The sequence below is a fragment of the Meles meles genome, chromosome 19 (genome assembly GCF_922984935.1).
Source record: "Meles meles chromosome 19, mMelMel3.1 paternal haplotype, whole genome shotgun sequence".
Lineage (NCBI taxonomy): Eukaryota > Metazoa > Chordata > Mammalia > Carnivora > Mustelidae > Meles > Meles meles.
Window position 1 is genome coordinate 32864436 of NC_060084.1, and position 25207 is coordinate 32889642.

The 25207-nt window shown below is 44.1% G+C and overlaps 1 protein-coding gene and 1 pseudogene across 3 annotated transcripts in view; both read right to left on the bottom strand.

The window, feature by feature from the left end:
• Positions 1-16968, bottom strand: part of HEATR3 (HEAT repeat containing 3) — a 38964-nt gene extending 21996 nt beyond the window's left edge. For 2 of the 3 annotated variants that reach the window (XM_045989113.1, XM_045989114.1), the window contains exons 1-7: positions 16671-16968; positions 16367-16539; positions 14386-14473; positions 12089-12201; positions 10509-10618; positions 6737-6877; positions 4047-4324 (exon numbers count right to left, since the gene is read on the bottom strand). In XM_045989113.1, the coding sequence (XP_045845069.1) occupies positions 4047-4324; positions 6737-6877; positions 10509-10618; positions 12089-12201; positions 14386-14473; positions 16367-16539; positions 16671-16808 (1041 nt within the window). In that variant the 5' untranslated portion in view covers positions 16809-16968. Of the gene's footprint in view, positions 1-4046; positions 4325-6736; positions 6878-10508; positions 10619-12088; positions 12202-14385; positions 14474-16366; positions 16540-16670 lie in introns of those variants that run through there. The other variant, XM_045989115.1, reaches the window with a different exon arrangement.
• A 6878-nt stretch (positions 16969-23846) lies between these two features.
• LOC123930510 lies at positions 23847-24493 on the bottom strand (annotated as a pseudogene).
• Between the last annotated feature and the right edge of the window lie 714 nt (positions 24494-25207).

A 25207-nucleotide genomic window follows, 5' to 3' on the forward strand; every position in this document is an offset into this window, starting at 1 on the left:
TTTTCCAGAATGTTCATACTGATTTATAATCCTCCAGCAACTTGTGCAACACTTTGACTGCAATTTTGAACGATATTCAAAGTTATTATTAAAAAATAATAAATAGGGGGCACCTAGCTGGCTCAGTCAGAGAGCATGCAACTCTTTTTTTTTTTTTTTAATTATTTATTTATTTGACAGACAGAGATCACAAGTAGGCAGAGAAGCAGTCAGAAAGAGAGAGAGGAGGAAGCAGGCTCCCTGCTGAGCAGAGAGCCCGATGCGAGGCTCGATCCTAGGACCCTGGGATCATGACCTGAGCCGAAGGCAGAGGTTTTAACCCACTGAGCCACCCAGGCGCCCCGAGAGCATGCAACTCTTGATCTTGGGGTTGTGAGTTCAAGGCCCGCATTGGGCATAGAGATTACTTACAAACAAAATCTGCAAAAGAATAAAAATAAGTTTGGGATAAAATTATTATTAAAATATAATTATTTAATTTATTTTTTATAAAAATTATTTTTAAAAGCGAAGTGCTCATTTAAAAGATGTAGCTAAGGGAGCGCCTGGGTGACTCAGTCAGTTAAGCGTCTGCCTTCGGCTCAGGTCAGGATCCCAGGGTCCTGGGACTGAGCCCTGCATTGGGCTCCCTGCTCAGTGGAGAGCCTGCTTCTTCCTTTCCCTATGTCTGCCGCTCTGCCTACTTGTGCTCTCTCTGTCAAATAAATAAATAAAATCTTCAAAAGATGAAGCTTAGGAATTCCTGTATTTTTTTTTAAAGATTTTATTTATTTATTTGACAAACAGAGATCACAAGTAGACAGAGAGGCAGGCAGAGAGAGCAAGGGGGAAGCGGGCTCCCCGCGGAGCAGAGAGCCCGATGCGGGTTCGTTCCCAGGACCCTGAGATCATGACCTGAGCTGAAGGCAGAGGTTTAACCACTGAGCCACCCACGCACCCCACAGGAATCCCTGTATTTGTATTCCTTTTATTGTTGGGAAGAACATATATAAAAATTATTCCTATCTGCTGTGTGTATGATATTCAAGTAAACAAACGTCTATTACAGTTGACTCAGAGCTAAATAAGACATGTTGCTGTGCTCCCATCCCCTTAGAGGAACCCTGAAGTTAAGTTCTTTATAGAATTCTCCTGCTCAGAACCATTCTCTGCTTTTTACTGTCATCAATTGAACATAAAGAACCAGTCTGGACAAAATGTTATAACATCTGAGATTTGCTCCAAAATACGTGAAGTGGGGAAACAGGTGAAATAGAATAGACTATGATTTGATCACTGAGAACCGGGGAAGCTGGGCAAGGAACTCTTCTACTTCTGCACCTGTTAAAACGACAGCTTGGGTTGGTTCTCTTTACATATTTGTGGTTATACTTTCTTACGTTAAATGATGCAGATCAAACGTTTTGATTCTGAAGGCCTCCTGCACTAGCCACCGGGCAATGGGAAAGACCAGAGCTGTCCGGACAGTCCACATTCCGGACACATATATCAGCAGGATGCCCAGCACCCTACTGGCACTTAAACACTGGCTGACTGACCAGCATGTTAATTACCCGGTCTACTCAGTTAGGTTAACAGACTGTAAAAAGCAAGCTTTTCTTATGAGAAAACATTGCATTTTATAAGCACCACTGTTCTACTTTTAAATAATATGAACATGGGTGCCTGGGTGGCTCAGTGGGTCAAGCATCTGCCTTTGGCTTAGGTCATGATCCCAGGGTCCTGGGATTGAGCCCCACATCAGGCTCTCTGCTCGGCGGGGAGCCTGCTTTCCCCCCTCTCTCGACCTGCCTCTCTGCCTACTTGTGATCTCTCTCCCTCTGTCAAATAAATAAAATCTTTTTACAATAAATAAATACATAATACAAAGGAAAGTAAATGCCTAAATAATGGTTAATTTCCAGTACTTTTACGCCATGGCACTGAATCTTGGTAGACGTGCATCTCAGTCCCCACCTTGTCGCTACAGGAGTCACCGGGAAGCAAGGCTAGAGCAGTGGAAGGATGCAAGAGCGCCGCTTTCCCGCCCCCGCACAAGGGATTTCAGATACCTGAGTGCCTGGACAGCCCCGCTGTACTCCCTACACCCGCTGATGGGGAGCCGGCGTGGTCAAACAGGGTACCCGTGTTACTGGTTGGACCGCTCTGTGCAACACCACAGCTGCAGAGCCTCCAAGCCCTGAGCTGGCACATCCTGACCTTCCCTGTGGGGGCTGGGGGGTGCGGGCAGGAACGCCTGTCCCAGATCTGTAACCCCCTTCCCATGACAACTGCAGAGGAAATGCGGCTAGGGTTCCCTAGAAACACCCCTTTGAGAGGACACAGCACATGGCTCTGCCTCTATCTTGCTTTACTAATTGAAAATTCTACTCAGACTACAGAACAAGGAGTAAACCTGGGGTTCAAATATGTGCTTGCGCACACCAAAAGCGGTGCTATGATTCTAAAGCAACTTTACGACTTGCAAGCAGCTCAAGGACTTAACAGGATGCTGTGAACGGAAGGGCGACCCACCCATGGGGACTGGGAAAGTAGCTCTCTTGACAACACTTCGATTTCATTAAAATACCCCCAACTCGGGCTCTACAAGTCTCTGTGAATCCAGGAAAGTAAGATACTATTCTATTTATTTTCAGGTATATTCCACTTAAAGAACTCTTATGTTGGGCATAAACATCTCAAAACCCAAGGACTCTGACTGAAGACAGCTCTATTTCCGTTCACTCGATGTGATCAGGAGAGGCCACACCTGGAACCGCAGAAAGCCTGAGGACAGGACTAGGGCTCCTCCCGCTCAGCCTCCGCCATCTTTCTTCAGAACGCCGCCATCAGCGGGCTAACCCATCTCCCTGCCTCCAGGCCTCCTGACGACACTAACCTGCTTTCACCAAGCTGTTCCCATCCCATCCTTTAAGACAGCTAGGTGTTCTGTCCAAAAAGCCTTCTCCAACAACCTCTTCCTCTCCTCTCCCATCGGGGCCATCCATCCAGTGTGCCTAGCTGTACAAACTACCCCCTCGGAAATCTGTGCGCAGCCCTATCCCTGCTCTTAACACGAGCTCTGCCATGTGTCCTAACTATGTGTCTGTCCTCCCAAGTTGGAAAAGGTCCCTGGAAGCAAAAGAATGTCTCAGTCATCTTTCTAGCGTGAGCATTCGCACAGTGCCGGGCACACAACAGGAGCATAGAAAATGCGTACCTGAGCGAATAAAGCCAAGTCACTGTGCTCCCTGCCTTCCCGACAACATCTTCCCAAACCATGGCCCCGTCTCTGCTGACGGGCTCCGCTGACCTGCTCCCTGCCCGAGCGCGCTCACTCGTACTCCAGCACGGTGTGCCGGCAAGCACACGAAACCACGAGTTCTCCCAAGCACCCAGCCTTCTCTGCTCAGCAGTGGTGGGCGAATGCAGACTGAGCCTGCTATTTTGGTAAGGATAACTATGAAAACAAGAGAGACAAGAATGCAGGGTACATTCCAAAGTAAAAACTCCTTCAGTAGGAACACAATCTGGTGGAGAGGGTAACCGAAGAGGGGAGACACAGGAGTTGGAAAGAGGACTGCACACTTCTAACAAAAGCTCTGAGGGGTCGCTCCCCTCTTGGAAATCCTCTGTATAGAAAAGTTTCATTCTATGGGGCGCCTGGGTGGCTCAGTGGGTTAAAGCCTCTGCCTTCGGCTCAGGTCATGATCCCAGAGTCCTGGGATCGGGCCCCACATTGGGCTCTCTGCTCCACGGAAAGCCTGCTTCCCCCTCCCCCTCTGCCTGCCTCTCTGCCTACTTGTGATCTCTTTCTCTCTGTCAAATAAATAAGATCTTAAAAAAAAAAAAAAAGAAAGAAAAGTTTCATTCTAGACAGATGTTTTCTCCCCTTTGGGAGCAGATTTCTAATGCTGCAATGAGAGCCAATGGGGAAACATGACGGACTGCTACTAACACTCACTTTATAGCTAACTGACCCGCGACAGCCTTCTACAGAGCTCGGGATACCTATCAGAAGAAAGCAGCTGCATGAATCCAGGCTTGCGCGCATCCATTGGACTTACGGGAAGCAAATCTGAAACGAAGGTTTTCCTTCTGACTTTCCTTTTGTGCGGGATCTCCTCCATTTCATCATCTTCCATCAGAGCATCACGGCTGGCGCTCTCCAGCACGTCCTCCGTCTCCACGGCGGCTTCTAACCTCTGCTTTTCCGCCTCCTGCATTCGAATTACCGTCTCCCCAGCGTCCAGGTCCAGAACGTCAGACAAGACCTTCAGTATGGCATTTATGATTTCTGCCTGACTCTTGGATGGAATAATGTCCTTTAGGTTCCAAATGGTACCTGGTTGGGGGGGGGGGAATGCATATAAGGACAAAGGACTCGCCTGTGAAAGCTCTTATTAAATACAGTCTCCATAAGATTGGTTCTTTTAAGCTCAGGTGTACTTAAAGAAAAAAACAAAAAACTCAAACCCTCTGCATTTACATTATTAAATGTAAAAAAAAAAAAACTTTGCACAGAGGCAGCGGCAGCTCCCTACAGTCCGGCATGATCCTCTCTCTTCCTTGGCACACGATGCCTCTCTCGGACACACCGCCCAGCAACAGACCCAGAGAACGCTGATCAAGTTTCACTTGAAATGACAAATGAAGCTGCCTCGCTCTTTTTCATCTTAGCCTGAGCTGCCCTCCTAGGCAGCTTCTTCTATTCCAAGAGTAAAATGAAATACACTAAAATTCCAAGGTCTCATGGACAAACCAGACAGCAGGTTCTTGGTTTTTTGCTTATCAAAAAAGAACAGGGGGGTACCTGGGTGGCTCAGTGGGTTAATGCCTCTGCCTTCAGCTCAGGTCATGATCCCAGGGTCCTAGGATCGAGCCCCGCATGGGGCCTTCTGCTCGGTGGAGAGCCTCGTTCCCTTCCTCTCTCTCTGCCTGCCTCTCTGCCTACTTGTGTTCTCTCTCTGTCAAATAAGTAAATAAAATCTTTAAACAAAACAAAAAAATAGGAGCTACCATTAAGTAGGCAAGCAGACTAATCGAAAAAAAAAAAAAACCTGGAAAATAATAATAACATATATTATATACAATATATAATAGTAAATAACAAGTAATAAATAAAATTAATAATAAAATAATATAAAAATAAAATAATAAAAATATAAATAAATAAATAAAATAGTGAAATAATAATAACAATAAAAAAACAAGCCACTGCTCAAATCAAAATATATCCTGGATATGGACCCAAAAGATTTGAAAGCAGGGACTCAAACAGATACGTTGCCCATCTGTATTCACAGCAGTATTACTCAAAAGCCATCAGCCCAAGTGCCCATCTCCTGATGAGCAGTTAAATAAAATATATACATATAGTGGAATATTATTCAGCCTTAAAAAGGGAGGAAATTCTTCCACACATTAAAACATGGAAGAACTCTGAGGACATTATATTAAATGAATTAGTCATAGTTGGTACAGCATGCAACGCTTGATCTCAAGGTCACGAGTTCAAGCCCCACACTGGGTGCAGAGTTTACTTAAAAAGAAAAATAAATAAATAAATAAATAAATAAAATAAATTAAATTAGCCAGTCACAAAAAGAAAAACACTGCATAATTCCACTCCTATGAGGCACCTAAAAATTCAAATTCATAGAGACAGAAAGTAGGATGATGGCTGCTGGGGGTGGGTGGGCGGGAAAATAGGAAGTTGTTCAATGTGCACGGAGTTTCACTTTTGCAAATGAAGAGTCCTGGAGACTGGCTGCACAACAGTGTGAATGCGCACTCAACAACGGTCAAGATGGTAAAGTCGATGTTACATATATTTCACTACTTTAAAAAACAACACCTCTCAGGATAAAATTACTGCTGCAAGGGCAAGACAAAGATACATACAGAAGATATATAAACTACCCACTCCTCAACAGACCGCCAGATTATTTCTTATCTTGACACTTAGAAATCCCAAGGGAAAAGGAGCTGGGGGTAAAGAATTTACAGAAGAGTGAGTGGTCATGTCCTAGATGCCCACAGACGATCCCTGAACTCCTTGGTTCATAACAGGAGAGAAGCCTGACAATAGCACTTCTTCATACAAAGACGTAGCTTGTTAAATTGAGAAGAAACCTAAGGCTCCGCAACTATCATAACCTCTTTCATTTATTTATTTATTTGACAGAGAGAGAGAGAGAGAGAGAGACAGACAGACAGACAGACAACAGGAGAGGGAACACAAGCAGAGGGAGTGAGAGATGGAGAAGCAGACTTCCCCCTGAGCAGGAAGCCCGATGCAGGGCTCGATCCCAGGACCCTGGGATCATGACCTGAGCCGAAGGCAGAGGCTTAATGACTGAGCCAGCCAGGCGCCCCATAACCTTTTTTTTTTTTTTTAAGATTGTATTTATTTATTTGACAGAGAGAGAGATCACAAGTAGGCAGAGAGGCAGGCAGAGAGGGGGAAGCAGGCTCCCTGCCCAACAGAGAGCCCGATGAAGGGCTTGATCTCTGGACCCTGAGATCATGACCTGAGCCAAAGGCAGATGGTTAACCCACTGAGCCACCCAGGCACCCCCCCATAACCCCTTGAATTAAGGATCGCCACTTAAGTATTACAATTTTCAGAACTGACATAAATAAGCACAGGAGGTCACTATGTGGTGAAAATGAACGAATGACTGAATTTTGGCTTCCATCTCAACCCATTACAAATGACTAATGAAGCACATTGTCGCCTATGGCTAAATTTTACCTGCCACTAATGTCTTTAATAGAATGTACTCCATGGAACTGACAGGAGAAAGCATTGCTGACTCCAGCACATGCAGTCCTGGGACACTGAAAGATTTCAGCAGCTCTGGGTTATCTTCGGTCACTGTCTGCAAACAATATGCTATAAAAATAAAAATCAAGTATTACAACACAAACGAATTCTGCTAGGGTAATTTACACCAATCTAACTCATCAGAAAACATTTGCATCTTTTTTTAATTTCGTATTTAAATTCAATTTAGTTAACATATACTGTATTATGTTTTAGCAGTAAAATTTGGTGATTCATCAGTTGCATATACCCAATATAACAACCCAGTGCTTATTCATCAAGTGTCCCCCCTCAATGTTCATCACCCAATTACCCCATCCTCCCACCCGACTCCCCTCCAGCAAACCCTGTTTGTTCCCCCGAATAAATAGTTTCTAATGGCGTGCTTCCCTCTTTTTTTTTCTTATTTTATATTTCCTTCTCTTCTTCTATGTTCATCCTTTTTGTTTCTTTAAATTACACATGTAAGTGAAGTCATATGGTATCAGTCTTCCTCTAACTGACTTATTTCACTTAGCATTATCCTCTCCAGTTCCATCTAACATTGGCATCTTTATAAACTTCTCAGACACAGATAGCTTTAGTAAAGTAAGTATACTTCAAGGATGGTAGGTGCAAATGGGGCTTCTCAAATGGTCAGTGCAATGAAAGATTTTTTTTCTCTTCTTTTTAATTTCTTTGTTTTTTTTTAATATTTTATTTATTTATTTGACAGAGAGAGAGGTCACAAGCAGGCAGAGAGGTAGGCAGCGAGAGAGGGAGAAACAGGCTCCCCACTGAGCAGAGAGCCTGATGCGGGGCTCGATCCCAGGACCCTGAGATCATGACCTGAGTTGAAGGCAGAGGCTTAAACCACTGAGCCACCCAGGTGTCCCCTTCTTTTTAATTTCTAATTCTTTACAAAATACGCTTTTACAAAATAGAATTTAAAAGGCTCTTAAATATTTTGACAATATAGAATTACTATGAACATTTATTAAGATTTTTCCTCAATTTCTGGGGCACCTGGGTGGCTCAGTGGGTTAAAGCCTCTGCCTTCGGCTCAGGTCATGATCCCAGTATCCTGGGATGGAGCCCAGCATCAGGCTCTCTGCTCAGCGGGAGGCCTGCTTCCCTTCTAGTCTGATTCTCTGCCTACTTGTGATCTCTGTCCGTCAAATAAATAAACAAAATCTTAAAAAAAAAAAAAAAAGATTTTTCCTCAATTTCTGTACACACTGGGGACCAGTAGCAAACAGCCTGCAGGAGAGACATCACTTTTAGCAGTCCTGTTATTGAGAGCAAGCCCCGGGCTTGGGAATGTTCTGACTTCCTTTAAATTCAGCAAGACCTTGGGGCGCCTCGGTGGCTCAGTGGGTTAAAGCCTCTGCCTTAGGCTCAGGTCATGATCCCAGGATCCTGGGATCGGGCCCCCCATCGGGCTCTCTGCTCAGAAGGGAGCCTGCTTCTCCCCCTCTCTCTGACTGCCTCTCTGCCTACTTGTGATCTCTGTCAAATAAATAAATAAAATCTTAAAAAAAAGAAAAGAATAAATAAATTCAGCATGACCTTAAAAGCTAGGGCTATTTCTGGTGAAACAATATGTAAGGGGGAAAAAAGTGTTTTATATAAAAATATGAGTAAATTGGGGCATCTGGGTGGCTCAGTGGGTTGAGGCCTCTGCCTTCAGCCTGCGTCATGATCCCAGAGCCCCATATTGGGCTCTCTGCTCAGCAGGGAGCCTGCTTCCCCCTCTCTCTGCCTGCCTCTCTGCATACTTGTGATCTCTGTCAGTCAAATAAATAAAAATCTTTAAAAAAAAATGAGTAAATTAAGAGATGGCTATCATATTACAAGACATATGACCCCTTTAGTGCTTAACTCCACCCTTGCGTTAAATAAGACAATGGATTACAAATAGCAAATCAGAAATAATTAAATGAAAGTATCAGAACAGCTGGGATTGCCTGACAGGTTTGACAGAAGAACCTCTGAAGCACAAAAGAGGAAGCAAACCCAAATGTGTTTTTCTTAGTGCATTCCAAACAAATCCATTTCCTTCCAGGTCTCAAAATTTCACAGTCGATCATGCCCATCCAAACTAGTCAAAATATATGCTACTGCTAGGATCTAGCTTGGTTCCCCAAATACATTTGTATACAAATCTACATATACGTATATATCCAAATGTAATTTTTTTTCATTAAGAGACTAATTAAATTCACTTTAGCAAAAAGCCAAGAGAAACTGTGGTTGCTACCATAAAGTCAATACAAGATCAAAGAAAGCCATGTTAATACACAGGATGGAATCTCAGAAGTTCACTTTACTGGATGTAAACCCTGCTTGATTTTCAAACTAAAGTAATTTGACATTTGTTTAAAATATCATGAATCTAGGGGCGCCTGGGTGGCTCAGTGGGTTAAAGCCTCTGCCTTCTGCTCAGGTCTTGGGAGCAAGCCCCACATCTGGCTTTCTGCTCAGCAGGGAGCCTGCTTCTTTCTCTCTCTCTCTCAGCCTGCCTCTCTGCCTACTTGTGATCTCTGTCTGTCAAATAAATTTAAAAAAATTAAAAAATCTTAAAAAAAATTTTAAAAATTTTAAAAAATCATGAATCTAGCTGAATGCAGAAGGAAAACATTATTATACAATGCAAAATCACTTTTTTCTGATCCTTTTATTACAGTTTATTAGAGAACAAAAATTAAAAATAACTAAATCTACAAGACTAAAGATACAAAAATAAAAATGAAGTTTTTCTTTTAAAAGCTGTTAACTAACTTTTGTGAATTTCCCTAATTGTGAGGAAAAGCTATCCTCTGAGATTAAAAGCCACCTACCAATTTCCTAGTTCAACTGTTTTTAAAATCCACATTTACTCATAAATCAGCTTCTGCCAAAGATTCCATTTTGAGAAACTGATTTTTTAATTTTCCCCAGTAGTATTTATTTCACTGTTTTTTTCTATTCTCTTAAAAGTATCCATTAGAGCCAAGAGAAGCATCAGGAAGGGGAATACATTCAATCCATGCCAGGAGAAATGCACAGTTAAATAAAAGGACAGCTTGATGCCTGGTCATTATAATGGGTAGAAAAGAAATGCTTTTCATCAATTATTTCTCCACTCCCCAGAGTTCTGTTGGGCCACCCACCGTCCAGTCTGTCTCTCCAAATGGACAAGGGCTCCCCACTATGGCTCTCTAACCACACACAGGGAACATGAGGGAATCAAGGCAGCTTAAGCTGCTGGGTTCTGCTTTCCCTTTCTCACAGAAAGGAAGCAGGCCTTACATGAAATTTCAATCACTTATTTTCCTCTCTCAAAAAAAGCACAGGTTATCAGTTTCTGCTGGGAGTATGAGATAGTGGTACAAGACATTTAAATAAGTCTAGATTCCAATTAACTTTGGCTCAGAGGCTTGGTAGTTGTGGGTTACTGTTTCTTCAAGAATTAATAAAGTGTTCTAAGAATGGTAATATACTAGCAACCACACCTGCTCACATAATTACCTTTCTCCCTTTCAGAGTGAAGAGCAGGAAAATTGTATGAGTAAGTAAAGTATTAATCACAGATTTCAAGAGATTCAGAACAAATACAACTCAGTTACACATTTATATATAAAATGAGAAAAAAAAATCACTCCTATAAAGGAAACGTGCTATGTTGGAATAAATCAGGCCACACATACTTTTAATAAATCATCACTTTTTCTTCACTTACCTACTGAAATAGCCAGGTCAACATTGGTGGGAAACCTACTTAAAAACTTTAATACAATCTCCAAACACCCTTCTTTGTTGAATATAGATACTGCTCTACTACTGCATTCACTAAATTGAAGGGGGGAAAAAAAAAGTTTTACTATTCACATTTTAACATTAAGAAATCAACCACAGAAATTCATGAAAAGATAAATTAGGCTTTATTTAAAAAAAAACCCCAAGAATTGAAGTCAAACACCCACCATTTTTACAGATGAGGAAACTAATGCCCATTCTTATTTACTGTACATAAACAAAACTGACTATCTGTATTTTTATTTCTATCACAGTAGGACATTGTAGCCAATCTCTTTACCTGCATGCCAGTTTCCTATCTGAGGCTGGAGCTGGGAGAGATCTTAGAAATCATTTACTTCTATTCCTCATCTTATACATAAGGACACCTAGGACCCAAAAGGTGAAGTGATTTATCCAAAGATTGCACATTTTGGGGGCGCCTGGGTGGCTCAGTGGGTTAGAGCCTCTGCCTTCAGCTCAGGTCATGATCCCAGGGTTCTGGGATCGAGCCCCGCATCAGGCTCTCTTCTCAGTGGGGAGCCTGCTTCCCTTTCTCTCTCTCTCTGCCTGCCTCTCTGCCTACTTGTGATCTCTGTCTGTCAAATAAATAAATAAAATCTTTTTAAAGTAAATAAATAACAAAGATCGCACATTTTGTTAACGGTGGTTCCTTGGGTCCAGCCTACTATTCCTTCCACTATATAACAGTAAGTTAAAGTAAGGATAAAAGGCCTCTATACTTATACAAAAGGCACTAATTTCAAAGAAAACAAAACTAATTTTATTTATTTCCTCTAGATTGCTATTATAATTTCAACAAGCAGAATCTGCAGTTGACAAAACAGAAATTACATGATACATGTGAAAGCATGCTACCTTTTAAAAGAAAGGTCAGAATTAATGTTAAGAATGTTCTTAATAAACATACACACTAAATACAGGGTAAACAGAGCTGATTTCAACAATCTGATCCGTTTCCAGAGAAGAGTATTCCTCCACGCTTATCACACATACAAGATAAATGAGAGTGGACCAGGGTATTAAACAGATTTGACTCAATCATGAAACTCAATCCTGTTATCTAAAGATAAACTATTTTCTGTCCTGCCTGCCTGCCTGTCTGCCTATCCAGTTACCACAACACCGCTATGAGCCTACCCACAAGAGTCAGGTATCATAAAGTCAGGTTAGTCAGCAAGATAAGGCATACATGCGTTAAAGTAATTGCAGATGTATACACGTGTATGCAACTTAAATATACACGACTTAAAACATGAAGTATAAAACAGAAATGGGAAGAGCTAGGACAACTGGAAATGATATATATAGGGCTCACAGGCATTCAGGAAAGAGAGTACGGAGAGTACTTTTTCAGGTCCTTTTCAAAGAAAGGAAGGAGGGCTAATGCTCCCATGAAGCAATGACAGCAGCGATTTGCACCAAGGAGAACAGAGACCACAGTTTAACAGAAAATGCCTAAGCCGTGTTTGCAAAGGAGGCCGTGTTTGCAAAGATTCTTACCATATATTCCACAGCACATTCATGGCCTCATTGGCTATGTTCTCAATAGAATTTCTGTTCTGATCTTTTTTTTCTTGTGGAGACATCTCATTTGAATCCAGGCCAGCGCTACACTGTAACCAAATATCATGATTAGTACCCTGGTTCAAAAGAATAATTAAACAAAAAGGCTAATGATAGTGAAGAATCGCAAAAACTAAACATCAGAAATTATAGTGCTTAACGAGCTCATCAAATTCTCATAAGCAGTACCCTTCCCACAATCCTGCTCCCTTCTGGCAAGAAATACAGGCAAGGAAAGATCACAAGTCATTGTACAAACTGGATACAAAGCACTTAACATTTTAAAATGTAAAATCAATACAAAGTATTTCATCTCATGCAATAAAGAGAGGAAATCAGGCACAGAAAGGTAACACGCAATAAGCCCACTGTCCATACAGTGCCTTCTATGTGCAAGGCACCACTCTAAGCACTGTCCATTAAGTCACTGAATCCTGACCACACACCAGTGAAGCAGATCAGCTACTACAAAGAGGAAACTGAGCTACCGGGAGATTGCTGAAGCTGTAGTTTCGTACACGGCAGAGCTGGGATTCAAACCCAGGTATGCTGGCTGCAAAGCTGGTGCCCAGTACCACTGTGGTCCTGCCCCCTCTAGCATAATCCAGGGCTCACTCTAAAGCAGGGCTTCTCGATCCCAGCACCACTGACACTTTGGACTGGCTGATTCTTTGTTGTGGGGGCTGACATGTGCATTGCAGGACGTGTAGCAGCACTATGGTCCTTCACTCACTGCACACCAGTACCAACGCCTACCCTCAAATCAAACCCGTCTCCAGACTCTGCCCAATGTCCCCTGTGGGGCAAATCACCACCAGTTCAGAACCAATGCTCTAAACAGAGTAAAACTGATGCCACTCAACAAAACTGGATATTCTTTATGAAGACTTAAGTAAAAATTATCCACCAAGGGGCCCCTGGGTGGCTCAGTTGGTTGGACATTTGCCTTAGGCTCAGGTCAGACCTGTGATTGAGTCCCACATTGGGTTCCCTGCTCAGCGGGAAGCCTGCTTCTCCCTCTCCCTCTGCCGCTCCCTATCCTTGTGCTCTCCACTCTCTATCAAATAAATAAATAAAATCTTTTTTTTTAAAGATTTTATTTATTTATTTGACAGACAGAGATCACAAGTAGGCAGAGACACAGGCAGAGAGAGAGAGAGGAGACAGGCTCCCCGCCGAGCAGAGAGCCCGATGTGGGGCTCGATCCCAGGACCCTGAGACCATGACCCGAACCGAAGGCAGAGGCTTTAACCCACTGAGCCACCCAGGGGCCCCATAAATAAATAAAATCTTTAAAAAAAAAATCATCCACCAATACAGAAGAATCGACCAGAAGCACCTTAGAGAGGGGGCCTCTATTTTTTTTTTTTTTTAAGATTTTATTTATTTATTTGACTAAGAGAAAGAGAGATCACAAGTATGCAGAGAGTCAGGCAGAGGTGGGGGAGGAGGCAGGTTCCCTGCTGAGCAGAGAGCCCCATGCGAGGCTCAATCCCAGGACCCTGAGACCATGACCTGACCTGAAGGCAGAGGCCCAACCACTGAGCCACCTAGGCGCCCCTATTTATTTTACTTTATTTTTTTAATGTAGTAGCCCACCAGGTGCGGAGCCCAGCGTAGAACCCAATGTGGAACTTGAACTTACGACTCTGAGATCAAGACCTGAGCTGAGATCAAGACTCAGTCACTTAACCGACTGAGTCACCCAGGTACCCTGAGAAAGAGCTGCTTAATACCTGAACTACATCATGCAATAAAGTTGGCATGATACTAAATTGAAAAATGTAATGTAATCTTTGTGGCAAATCATGCTTCATCTTTCTCAGCTGTAAAACAGGAAAACCACCTTCCAAAATGGCCTGCTGCAAGGATTAAATAATCCATAAAACACCACCTGACACAAAAATAAGCACTCCATAAAGACTAATTATTTTTATTTACAAAATTTAAGGTCTAAAGGAAATAGCCTATAGTTTTAGGAAGGTCTTTTCCAACTAGCATATAAATAGAGTAGGGATAACATAATAGAGATTGGTATCAATGATGAGAAATCAATGTTTCTAGGAAAAGACACAAAATTCCCATAGAATGTTTTGAGAGAAGACTAATACCAAAGTGTTAAAAAGAAAAAAACAAACAAATGAAAAAAAAAAAAAAACAAAACAAACCACTAAGTATGTATACAAAAAGCTACAGTTAAAAGCTACCATGTAGATATTTTAACCAGCACATACCTCTTTCAGCAGTGCGACCAGAGGAGTCATGATATCCTTAGTCACCATGTCATCACAAACTTCAAAACCTCCACAAGCACTGAGGTTTCTACACACAAAGTTTAAAATGTTTTACTTTCTCTGAGCACATGTCACAAAACCCTTTTAAGCTCTCAAATTTAATCTCTACCCACACTTAACTTTCCCAGATGAAGGTGCTTATGATTTCTGCAAGGTGCTGCAGAACCAATCCCCAGATTTCCATTCTGATCCTTGTTCCCCGTAACAACTTAATTTTGAAGTCTGAGACAATGCACGGGTGCATGGCAACAGAGAAAGGAGAGGGGAGAAGACTTCCTTTTAATGCAAACAAATCACAGCATGATCTGATATGAAGGGACCTTTTCTTGGGATCAAGACTTCAAGGCAAGCAAGGGTGAGGCTGAATGACAGCCCCCGAAGGAACCCTGGCAAAACTGAATTCTAATTGGGAAGACACTGCTTGCTTGTCTTCTGTGTGCACAACAGTGCAGGCACTGAGACACGGAGATGAATCGGAAGATGTCCCCACAACCTTCCAGGAGCTCCCAGGATGTGCAAGCCTCAGAGAAAGGGTAGGGCTTCCTACATGCAGTTTCCTCCATCATGTGGCTAATCCCCATCCCTCCCTTAGGGTTTTCTTCTGTGAGCCCCCAGTTATATCCTCTCATATCACCCTCTGTAATTACCACTGGTTGTAATTATACACTTGTGTGATTAATTTGCTTAATGCCCATCTCCCTCAGTACTGCAAGATCCATTAAGGACAGAAATTATGTCTGTCTTATTCACTAACATGTGTCCATAGCCTACCTAGTCCATTGCCTGGTGCTAGGAGGCACACAAAACACACTTACTAAATCAGCGAATGAAACATAATGTAACAGAGCAGCTGGAACTGCAAATATTAACTTCTACTCTTGCCCCCTCTACAGTCCATTCTCTGTACAGCCACCAGAGTAGCCTTTTTAAAAGGTAAAATTAGATCAGGCCACTCCTGCTCACAAATAGGTCCTTTAGCCCTACTCCACAGAGTCCCTGTCCATCACTCCAACCTCATCTCCTATGATACCCACCCCCCACTCTGTTCAACCACACTAACCTTTTTTTTAAAAAGGATTTTATTTATTCATTTGTCAGAGAGAGAGCGTGGGGGGACCACAAGCAGGGGGAGCAGCAGGCAGAGAGAGAAGCAGGCTCCCTGCTGAGCAAGGAGCCCGATACAGGACTCGATCTCAGGATGCTAGGACCATGACCTGAGCTGAAGGCAGATGCTCAACCAATTGAGACACCCAGGTGTCCCAACCTTTCTGTTCTTTAACCATGCCAAGTCCTTTGCTGCCTCAATGCTTTGCTGTTCCCTCTGCCGGGAATGCTCTTTCCCTGGATTTTCATGCCTGGCTCTGATGCATCAGGTAAGTGTCATCTACAGATCTGAATTTAAAGTAACTTCCCGCCTCCGGCTCATCATCCTCCTGGTACTCTCCATAGTACTTCTCACTATCTAGTATTACCTGTTTTTTACCAGTTTCCTAGTCTCCTGGCTCCTCATCAGCATGGGTTCTGTGGGGGCAGGGACCTGGGCGCTCTTGCTCAACGCTGTCTGCTCAAACCCCCTGCACCTAGAACACCTGCCCCACGCACTGGAAAAGCTCACGGAACCTCGGGACTTTGGAGGGTTCTTGGAGAGCGCGTGAACTATGTTAGGCCTTGCGGGCAGTCTCCTTAACAGATGGCTGCTGCAGCTCAAGCAGCCAGCCGGACAGATGGAATGTGTGTGGCCGGGGCGGGGTGGGCTCCCCTGGAGTCTGCAGCCTGAGTTCACATCCCCCGCTCTGCAAATGGGAGACCCTGGGCAGTCGTGGGTGTCCCAAGCTGCCGCAGGCAAGTGCACGATGCTAGGCGACGGTCCGTGGCACACACGCGCGCTGGCTGGCCACAGCGGCCCCCTCTCCCGGCTCACCTCAGCGCGCCGGCCGCCGTCTCCCTCACCGCCAGGCTGGGGTCGAGCAGCAGCGGCCCGAGGCGGCGCACGGCATCCCGACGCGCTAGGCCCGGCAGCGCCGGTCGCTGCTGTACCAGCCGGGCCAGCCCCGCGCAGGCGCACTCGCGCACCTCCGCGCTCGGGTGCTGAAGCTGCGGGAGGGGAACAAGTGTCAGAGGCGGCGCAGAGCGCAGGCGCGAAGACCACGGTAGGGGTGAGCCGCGCGGCCCCGGGGCTCCCCGCGAGCCCCACCCCTCGCGGCCCCAGCGAGCCCCCGCCTCACCTTTTCTAGCAGCTCCGCCGCCGGCCCGTCGTCCTCCTCTCCCACGGTCCCGTTCGCCGCCGCTACCGCTTCGGCCTGACAGTCGCCCGTAGGGGAGAACTGAGGTCGTTTGAAGCGCTTCGTCCGGCTCTTGCCCATGGCGATGTGCGCTGCGGGGGAAAGACCGAGAGAGGAGGGCAACAGCAGGACGGTGGATGCTGCTGAGCTGGTGGCAAGGTCCTGTTACCGATGGGGTCTCGGTACCAGTGCTCAGCCGGGCCCGCTGACGGCCCGAGCCCACATGGGGAAGCAGTGCGCAGGCGCGCCGCGTGTCGGCGGGGAGGAGGGGCTGGCGCGGGGAGTACGCAGGCGTAATGAAGGATGGGCGGAGCCAGGCCTGGGCAAGGGGCGGACTTCTGTTTCCGCCGACTTTAAACCGGACTCCCACCAGCTGCTTTGAGTGCGCGTCTCACCAGCGGGTGAAGTTAATTGTCACTGAACCTTGCCAAACCTTTATTTCCATAGTAATCAAAGGCGACTAAGGATAGCTAACTTGCAAGGTTATTGTGAAGCTTACCTAAAATTGTGTAAAGCGCCTAACACCAAATCTGATGTATTTAATTTGTAGGTGCTAAAAATTATTAATCACGATTTTCGTGTGTGTGTGTGTGTCCCCAGGACCTAGCACAACTGCTGTCATAGTCAAAAGTCCAGTTAATGTTTTAGAATGAATGCACATCTATTTTTAAGATTTTATTTATTTATTTGAGAAAGAATGAGTGAGAGAGAGTATGAGAGAGAAGTCAGAGGAAGTAGCTAGGAGCCGCGTGCGGGATTCGATCCTGGAAGTCCGGGATCATGACCTGAGCCAAAGGCAGTCGCTCAACCAACTGAGCCACCCAGGCGCCCTGCACATCTATTTTTTTAAAAGATTTATTTATTGGGGGGGGGGGGGGAGCAGAAGGAGAGAGAGTCTTAAGCAGACTCTGCTGTAACCACCGGGGCCTGGATCTCACTACTGGAGATCAGGACCCAGCGCAAACCAGGAGTAATGGCCAACCGACTGAGCCACCCAGGTTCCCAAGTGTAGATCAGTGTTTGATAAGATGGACTCCCTTAAGTTAATCTTCCTGCCTCGGTTTCCTCATTTGTAAAAATGGGAAAACCAATAGTAAATACCTAATGGAGTTGGTATAAGGATTAAATGTGTTAAGTGTGTTTAAGGTGCTAAGAACATTCACTGGCACACAGTAAGTATTCCATACATGTTTTTGGTTGAAACGTTTAACAGCAAATTGATTCTTTTTTTTTTTTTAAAGATTTTATTTATTTATTTGACAGAGAGAGAGATCACAAGTAGGCAGAGAGGCAGGCAGAGAGAGAGGAGGCAGAGAGAGAGGAGGAAGCAGGCTCCCTGCAGAGCAGAGAGCCCGATGCGGGGCTCGATCCCAGGACCCTGAGATCATGACCTGAGCCGAAGGCAGCGGCTTAATCCACTGAGCCACCCAGGAGCCCCAGCAAATTGATTCTTAAACAAATTATTGAGCTCCAGGCACAGTGCTGGACAATGGAATAAAGCAATAACCAAAGCAGGTTTGGTTCCTGTCCTTTGTCCTTGTCCTTAGGGGGTTTACAGTTTAGAGAGAGTTGTGTTAAATGCATAATTATATAATAGTTGAATAGTTCTAGTATAGCACTAAGAAAGAAGGAATTACACAAGAGGATCTTCTGCAGTCTTTACAATTAAACATGTACATATCGAGCACCTATGCATAGAATGCATAGCTTCTAGGTCAATATTGTATGGGAGAAAAGTTCTACCCCATGGCAACCCTCCCCTCAAGGAGTGGACTGTCCAGTATGGGAAATAACATTTGTTACTGTAGCATATTTTGGAAAATAGTCACAGAGGTGTAGCTAAGCTTGTACAAATTTTCTAGCTTATCAAAGACCACTGTAAGTACAAGGACAACATGGAGCACCAAATGTATATTGGTAGGTTTTACTTCCTACATCTGTCTATTTGGTCGGTTTTGTCCTGCCACCTCCCCAGTCCGAGCTATTGTCTTCTCTTGCCTTGACCACAGATCCTTCTGGTCTCTCTTTTCCTACCTTGCCTACCCATAAGAGTAGCTAGAGTGATTTTCTTCTTCCATCCTTCTTATATTCACTCCCTTGATTAAAACCTTTCAGTGGGGGGCGCCTGGGTGGCTCAGTGGGTTAAAGCCTCTGCCTTCGGCTCAGGTCGTAAACCCAGGGTCCTGGGATCGAGCCCCACGTTGGTTGGGCTCTCTGCGCCACGGGGAGCCCGCTTCCCTTCCTCTCTCTCTGCCTGCCTCTCTGCCTACTTGTGATCTCTGTCTGTCAAATAAATAAGTAAAATCTTAAAAAAAAACAAACAACAACAAAAACCTTTCAGTGGTTTCCCTTTCTCTCAGAATGAAGATCAGAATCTTACCAGTAGCAGGTAGGAAGCAGCAAGGCCAGATTCCACCTTCATCTCACGTTACCTCCTACATTCTGGCCCTTAGCCACCCTCCACAGGGCCGAGATCTCTTCTGCCTAAAGACCATGAAAAGGCTCAGTCGCCATCCTTGTCCTGGTGAATGCCACCTGTCACTTCTTCATAGGTAGCTCCTGTGACTTTGAAATCATGATTATGAAATTATGATTTAATCTTTTTAAAGATTTATTTATTTGAGAGAGAGAGCATGGGGGAGGGGCAGAGGGAGAGGCAGATAGAGTCTTTTTTTTTTTTTTTTAGTTTTTATTTATTTATTTGAGAGAGACAGTATGACCCGGGGTAGCGGCTGAGGCAGAAGGAGAAGCAGGCTCCCCACTGAGAAGGGAGCCCTATGCGGGGCTCCACCCTAGGAACCTGAGACCATGACCTGACCTGCAGACAGGTGCTTAAACGACTGAGCCACCCAGGTGCCCCGGGGAGAGGGAGTCTTAAGTAGACTCTGTGCTGAGCACAGAGCCCTCCATTGGGCTCAATCTCACCACCCGAGAACCTGACCTGAGCCAAAACTAAGAGTCATCTGACTCAGCTGACTGCACGTACCACCCAGGTGCCCCTTAAATTCATTTTGTATAATACTCAGACACACCCCCACACAGTGTCTCCAACTGCACACTAAACCCAGTGAGGACAACAAGAATGCCTATTTACACACATCATGTACTCCCAGCACTGGCCCAACAAGGCCTCTCTGGCACAAAATAGACATGTCATTTCTTGAATGAATAGAGATCACATAGTCAGGAAAGAGTTGGGCATGCCATCCAGACAGAACAGGAGGACGTTTAAAAAAAAAAAAAAAAATTCTGTTGTTTTTCTGACTGTGGGGATGAGCAAGAAAAAATGGTCTAAAACCTTAGCCAGGGACAACCCTGTGATCTGTTTTCATTAGTTACTCTTTCCTGGGAGAAATGAGCATTTGTGTGAAAATGAATGATAAACTTTATTTAATGAACTTAAGACCCCTTCTGGGAACTAGAAAGACAGCAGTTTTAGGAGGAGCTGGTGACCTATAACTGGTCTAATAATCTGTAACCACTTTTTAAAAATCCAGTCAAGCAATGATTATCCAACCATCACTTTTTCCTACAAATTATCTTTGTTGAAAGGGAATTTTTGAATTAGACTACATAGAACCTCTTTCCTTGATGCAATAAAAATGCTTATAGGGGCGCTTGGGTGTCTCAGTCGTTAAGCCTCTGCCTTCAGCTCAGATCATGATCCCAGGGCCCTGGGACCGAGCCCCACATCGGGCTCCCTGTTCAGTGGGAAGCCTGCTTCTCCCTTTCTCACTCCCCCTGCTTGTGTTCCCTCTCTCGCTGTCTCTCTCTCTCTGATAAATAAAATCTTTTTTTAAAAATGCTTATACTCAATTATTTGTCACATACATTTTAAATAGGAGCTAGCTGTTCCTGCAGATTCCTGTTTCTCTCCCTTCATATAAATGTAATCTTTCTGAAAAAACACTCTGATCAGGGTGCCTGGGTGGCTCAGCCAGTTAAGCATCTGCCTTTGTCTCAGGTCATGATTTTAGGGTCTTGGGACTGAGTCCCGCATTGGGCTCCTTGCTCAGCGGGGAGCCTGCTTCCCCCTCTCCCCCTGTCCCTCCCCACTGCTCACGCTCTCTTGCTTGTGTTCTCTCTCTCTCGCAAATAAATAAATAGAATCTTAAAAAGAAAAGAAAAGAAAAGAAAACACTCTGATCTCTATTTCTTAAAAATCGTTGACAGTCTTGGGTAGGTACATGACTAAACCATGTAGAATCAGGTTCAGATCTTTACATAACATACCCCATGTCAACAGAGCCAACACATCATCATTTCCCAGGAGCCTCCCTAGGCATCTCAGAATCTCCCTTGGACTTTCCGTTACCTGGGCCTGGGGGACTGTACGGCTCAGCAAGTTTCCCCAGTACACCCTGTCATGAATCATCTCAGTTTTCCTGGTACGCAGTCTCTGATCTTTTTATACCTCCTCTGAGTTTTAGGGCATACTATGTACTATGTACGCCCTAAAAGTACGTTTTAAGAAACGTACTTTTGTTGATTGACTGCTTACTTATGGGCCTAGCCCCTTTGAAGTTAAAAATTAAATTATAGATTAATAAATTGTAAATAATTTTGTCCACTTAAGATACAAATTATTTCTGTTGAGTAGAAAATATAACCTCAAAGGATACAATTCCATTGCATTGGAGAACATTGCTAATTTGATGTCTAATCTTAGCTAAGCAACTGTTTCCTCACTGATTATATACATTTCTGTTTCTCTTTTAAACCAGCTTTCCCATCCTCCTGGTTCCTTCGTTAAGGAACTGGCACATAGTTACTATGTTTGTATGAGTCAATTTTTTAACTTGTTGCACATAATCCTTTGTTTATTCATGGAGTGAGGAAGGTATTCACCAGGTACTATGAAGTGAAGAGGCAGGTCATAGAGCAACATATATAATATAATCCCATTTTTTGGAAAAACACATAGAGGAAATATCTATGAAAGAATATATATCATAGGGCACCTGGGTGGCTCAGTGGGTTAAAGCCTCTGCCTTTGACTCAGGTCATGATCCCAGGGTCCTGGAATGGAGCCCCACATCGGGCTCTCTGCTCAGCAGGGAGCCTGCTTCCTCCTCTCTCTCTGCCTGCTTCTCTGCCTACTTGTGATCTTTGTCTGTCAAATAAATAAATAAAATAAAATAGAAAAAAAAAGTATATATATCAGGACTCCCGGATGGCTCAGTCAGTTGAGCTCAGGGCATGATCCCTGGAATCGAGTCCCACATTGGACTCCCCACTCAGCAGGGAACCTGCTTCTCCTTCTGCCTGTGCTCTCTCCCTCTCTCTGCAAATAACTAAATAAAATCTTTAAAAAAAAAAAAAGAAAGAAAGAAAGAAAGGGGGAGCCTGGGTGACTCTGTGGGTTAAAGCCTCTGCCTTTGGCTCTGGTCATGATCCCAGGGTCTTGGGATCGAGCCCGGCATTGGGCTCTCTGCTCAGCAGGGAGCCTGCTCCCTGCCCTCCCCACCTGCCTCTCTGCCTACTTGGGATCTCTCTCTGTCAAATAAATAAATAAATAAAATCTTTTTTTAAAATGCCTTAAAAAAAAAAGAAAGAAAGAAATTATACATATCTAAGTAGCACCTGTGTTGGCCTCTGGGTAGAATTAGAGGAGAATTTTTTAAAAATCAGATTTTTGGCCTGTTTTATTTTGGGGGGTTTTCTAGAATGAGAAGATAGTATTTGCCTAATTTTTTAAGTCATGAAAAAAAATTTTAAGGAAATACAATATAATTCTTCCCTCCTCAATGTGGCCCCCATTTCCCATTACCTCTGCACTCACCTATCACAGGTCAATGGCCACCCATGGTGCCCAGAAGACGCTGCTGTAAGATGTAGGATTCCTGCCATGGCTGCAGGGTCTGGATGAGCAGTTGACACTTTGTTTCTAATGTCAGCATCATTCATCTAGATACTGTTGGATGGTGTTTGCTGGTTATTTGTAGCACAAGAGTTTCATATAGTAAAACCATCTTACATTTGTAGAACTCATAAAACTTTAAAAAATTAAGTTTGAAAATTAAACATAGGGGCGCATGGGTGGCCCAGTGAGTTAAGCCTCTGCTTTTAGCTCAGGTCATGATCTCAGGTCCTAAGATCAAGCCCAGCATCGGGCTCTCTGCTCAGCAGGGAGCCTGCTTCCCTCTCTCTCTCTCTGCCTGTCTCTGCCTGCTTGTGATCTCTCTCTCTCTATCAAATAAATAAATAAAACTTTAAAAAAATAAAAAATTAAAATTAAAATTAAAAATTAAAAAATTTTTTTTTTTTTAAAAATAGGCCCATTTAATATTGCAGAGTATTTTCTTTGCTCCCAGGTGGGGAGCCTTTCCTTCCTATGGGTAGTTTCTTTTCTTTTCTTTTTTTTTTTTTAAGATTTTCTTTATTTATTTGACAGACAGAGATCACAAATAGGCAGAGCAGCAGGCAGAGGGAGAGGGAGGCAGGCTCCCCACTGAGCAGAGAGCCCAATGCGGGGCTCAATCCCAGGACCCTGGGATCATGACCTGAGCTGAAGGCAGAGGCTTTAACCCACGAGCCACCCAGGCGCCCCCTTTTTAAAAGATTTTATTTATTTATTTGACAGACAGAGATCACAAGTAGGCAGAGCAGCAAGCAGAGAGAGAGGGAAGCAGGTTCCCTGCTGAGCAGAGAGCCCAATATTGGTAGTTTCTTAATCTCGCTCAGGTCTCAGCAAACCCCCTCGGTCAAGGTAGTTGTGGGCTCTTCAGTGAAGAGCTGGTACATTCCCATCTGGTTTTACTTGGGCATGTCAAGGCTAGCTGTGGGTCATCCAATGATTACTACAGTGTTTCAGAACTCCTTTGATTTTTTTAACTTTTTTTAGGAACCAAAAGAAATTTATTTATAAAATTTCTTACTTGACCAGTGGTGAGAACCAAGAAACACTATGCCAAGGAACAATCAACCCCACTAAAGGTCTTTAAGCCAGTTCGTACACACGAACAACCTCTTGATGATGAGGCTAGAAAAGATGTCCCTTCTGCAGGTCTTCCATCGCACAAGGACATACACTTAGTCACAGATATCTGTGCAAGTAACAGCACAGTATCTGCAGACTTAGCCAAACCAAGGCTTCTAGAGTGCTATTCCTTGTCTACCTTACACAGCTGTTTCACTACTCTTGTTCATTTCCTGGTTGGCTTCTTTCTCTTTTTCTTTTCCTTTGTTGGTTTTCGATTTTTTTCTCTGTGTCTCCTTTCCTTCTCTTCCACTCTGTCAGCCCCTTTCTCTTGGCCATGGTTGCCTTCTTTCTCTTCTTCTTTATCATGAACACTGGTGCAAATGGCTTTGCGATGGCTTTCCAGTTCTGAGCAACTTCAATGGCAAAAAATTGTACGGGGGGAGGGGGGGCAGAGATGGTGTTTTTCTCAGGGTAGCCCCGAGACCAATCCTGTCCTAGCAAAGTACTGTAACCCAAGTCTTCCATGATCCTGTCAAACCGCAAGCAGAATGACCCCCACTTCTCTTTAGCTGATTCTGATTTGAGCTCTTCTGAGCCCAACACATCAAGCCTGGATTTCTCAACATTTCCCGAAACTCAGAAAAGATTTGGTCATCTGCTTTGGTGAGCTTCAGGAAGTGCGGGTCATCTGATGAAATCAGCTTGTAGCTGTCTTCAGCTTTGCTTTCGTGGCCCATGCCATCTCCGTATCAGGATTGTTGCCATCAGACGTGGCTGGGAGAGAAAGGGCATGTACCGCGGACACGAGTTCCCCGGAAACTGACTCAGCAGCTGCACTAGTCATCGCCGTGGTGCAACCCTCAAAGCGAAGTGCCCATTTCCCGGCAATGACTATTTGTGTGCTCTTTATGCAGCTGGTTGGAAAGTGAGGGCTCGTTTTATTTATTTAACCTAATCTCACTTTGGTTTAAAAAAAAATAACTATGATAAAAAAAATAACTATGAGCAATCACGCATGTTTTCTTTCTTCTTCTTCCTTTCTTCTCCTGGTCCTCCTCTTCCTCCTCCTTCTTTCTTCTTCCTCCACATTTTCACTTTTGCATTACCTTCCATGCCAGATCAAAATCGGGATTTGTCCAATTTTCAGGTAAAAATGGAGGTAAGCTGTTTTTTGCATCTCGAGTACTATAAAAAGTTTACAAATTGACTAGGGAATCTGTGTCAAATGTGATATAACACGCAAAGCTAGTTCAACTGTAATCATGCTTGCAAGTATGCAAAAGAAAAACGCAGTCTTTCTCTAAAAAGTTCAGACTTGGGGCACGTGGGTGGTTCAAGCTTCCAACTTCTGATTTCGGCTCTGGTCATGATCTCAATGCCATGAGGATCAAGCCCCTCCTCAGGCTCCCAGAGTCAGCTTGAGATTCTTTAACACCCTCTGCCCCTCCCCCCATTTGAGTTCATGTGCTCTCTATCTCTCTCTCAAATAAATAAATCTTTAAAAACATATATAAAGGGGCGCCTGGGTGGCTCAGTGGGTTAAATCCTCTGCCTTCAG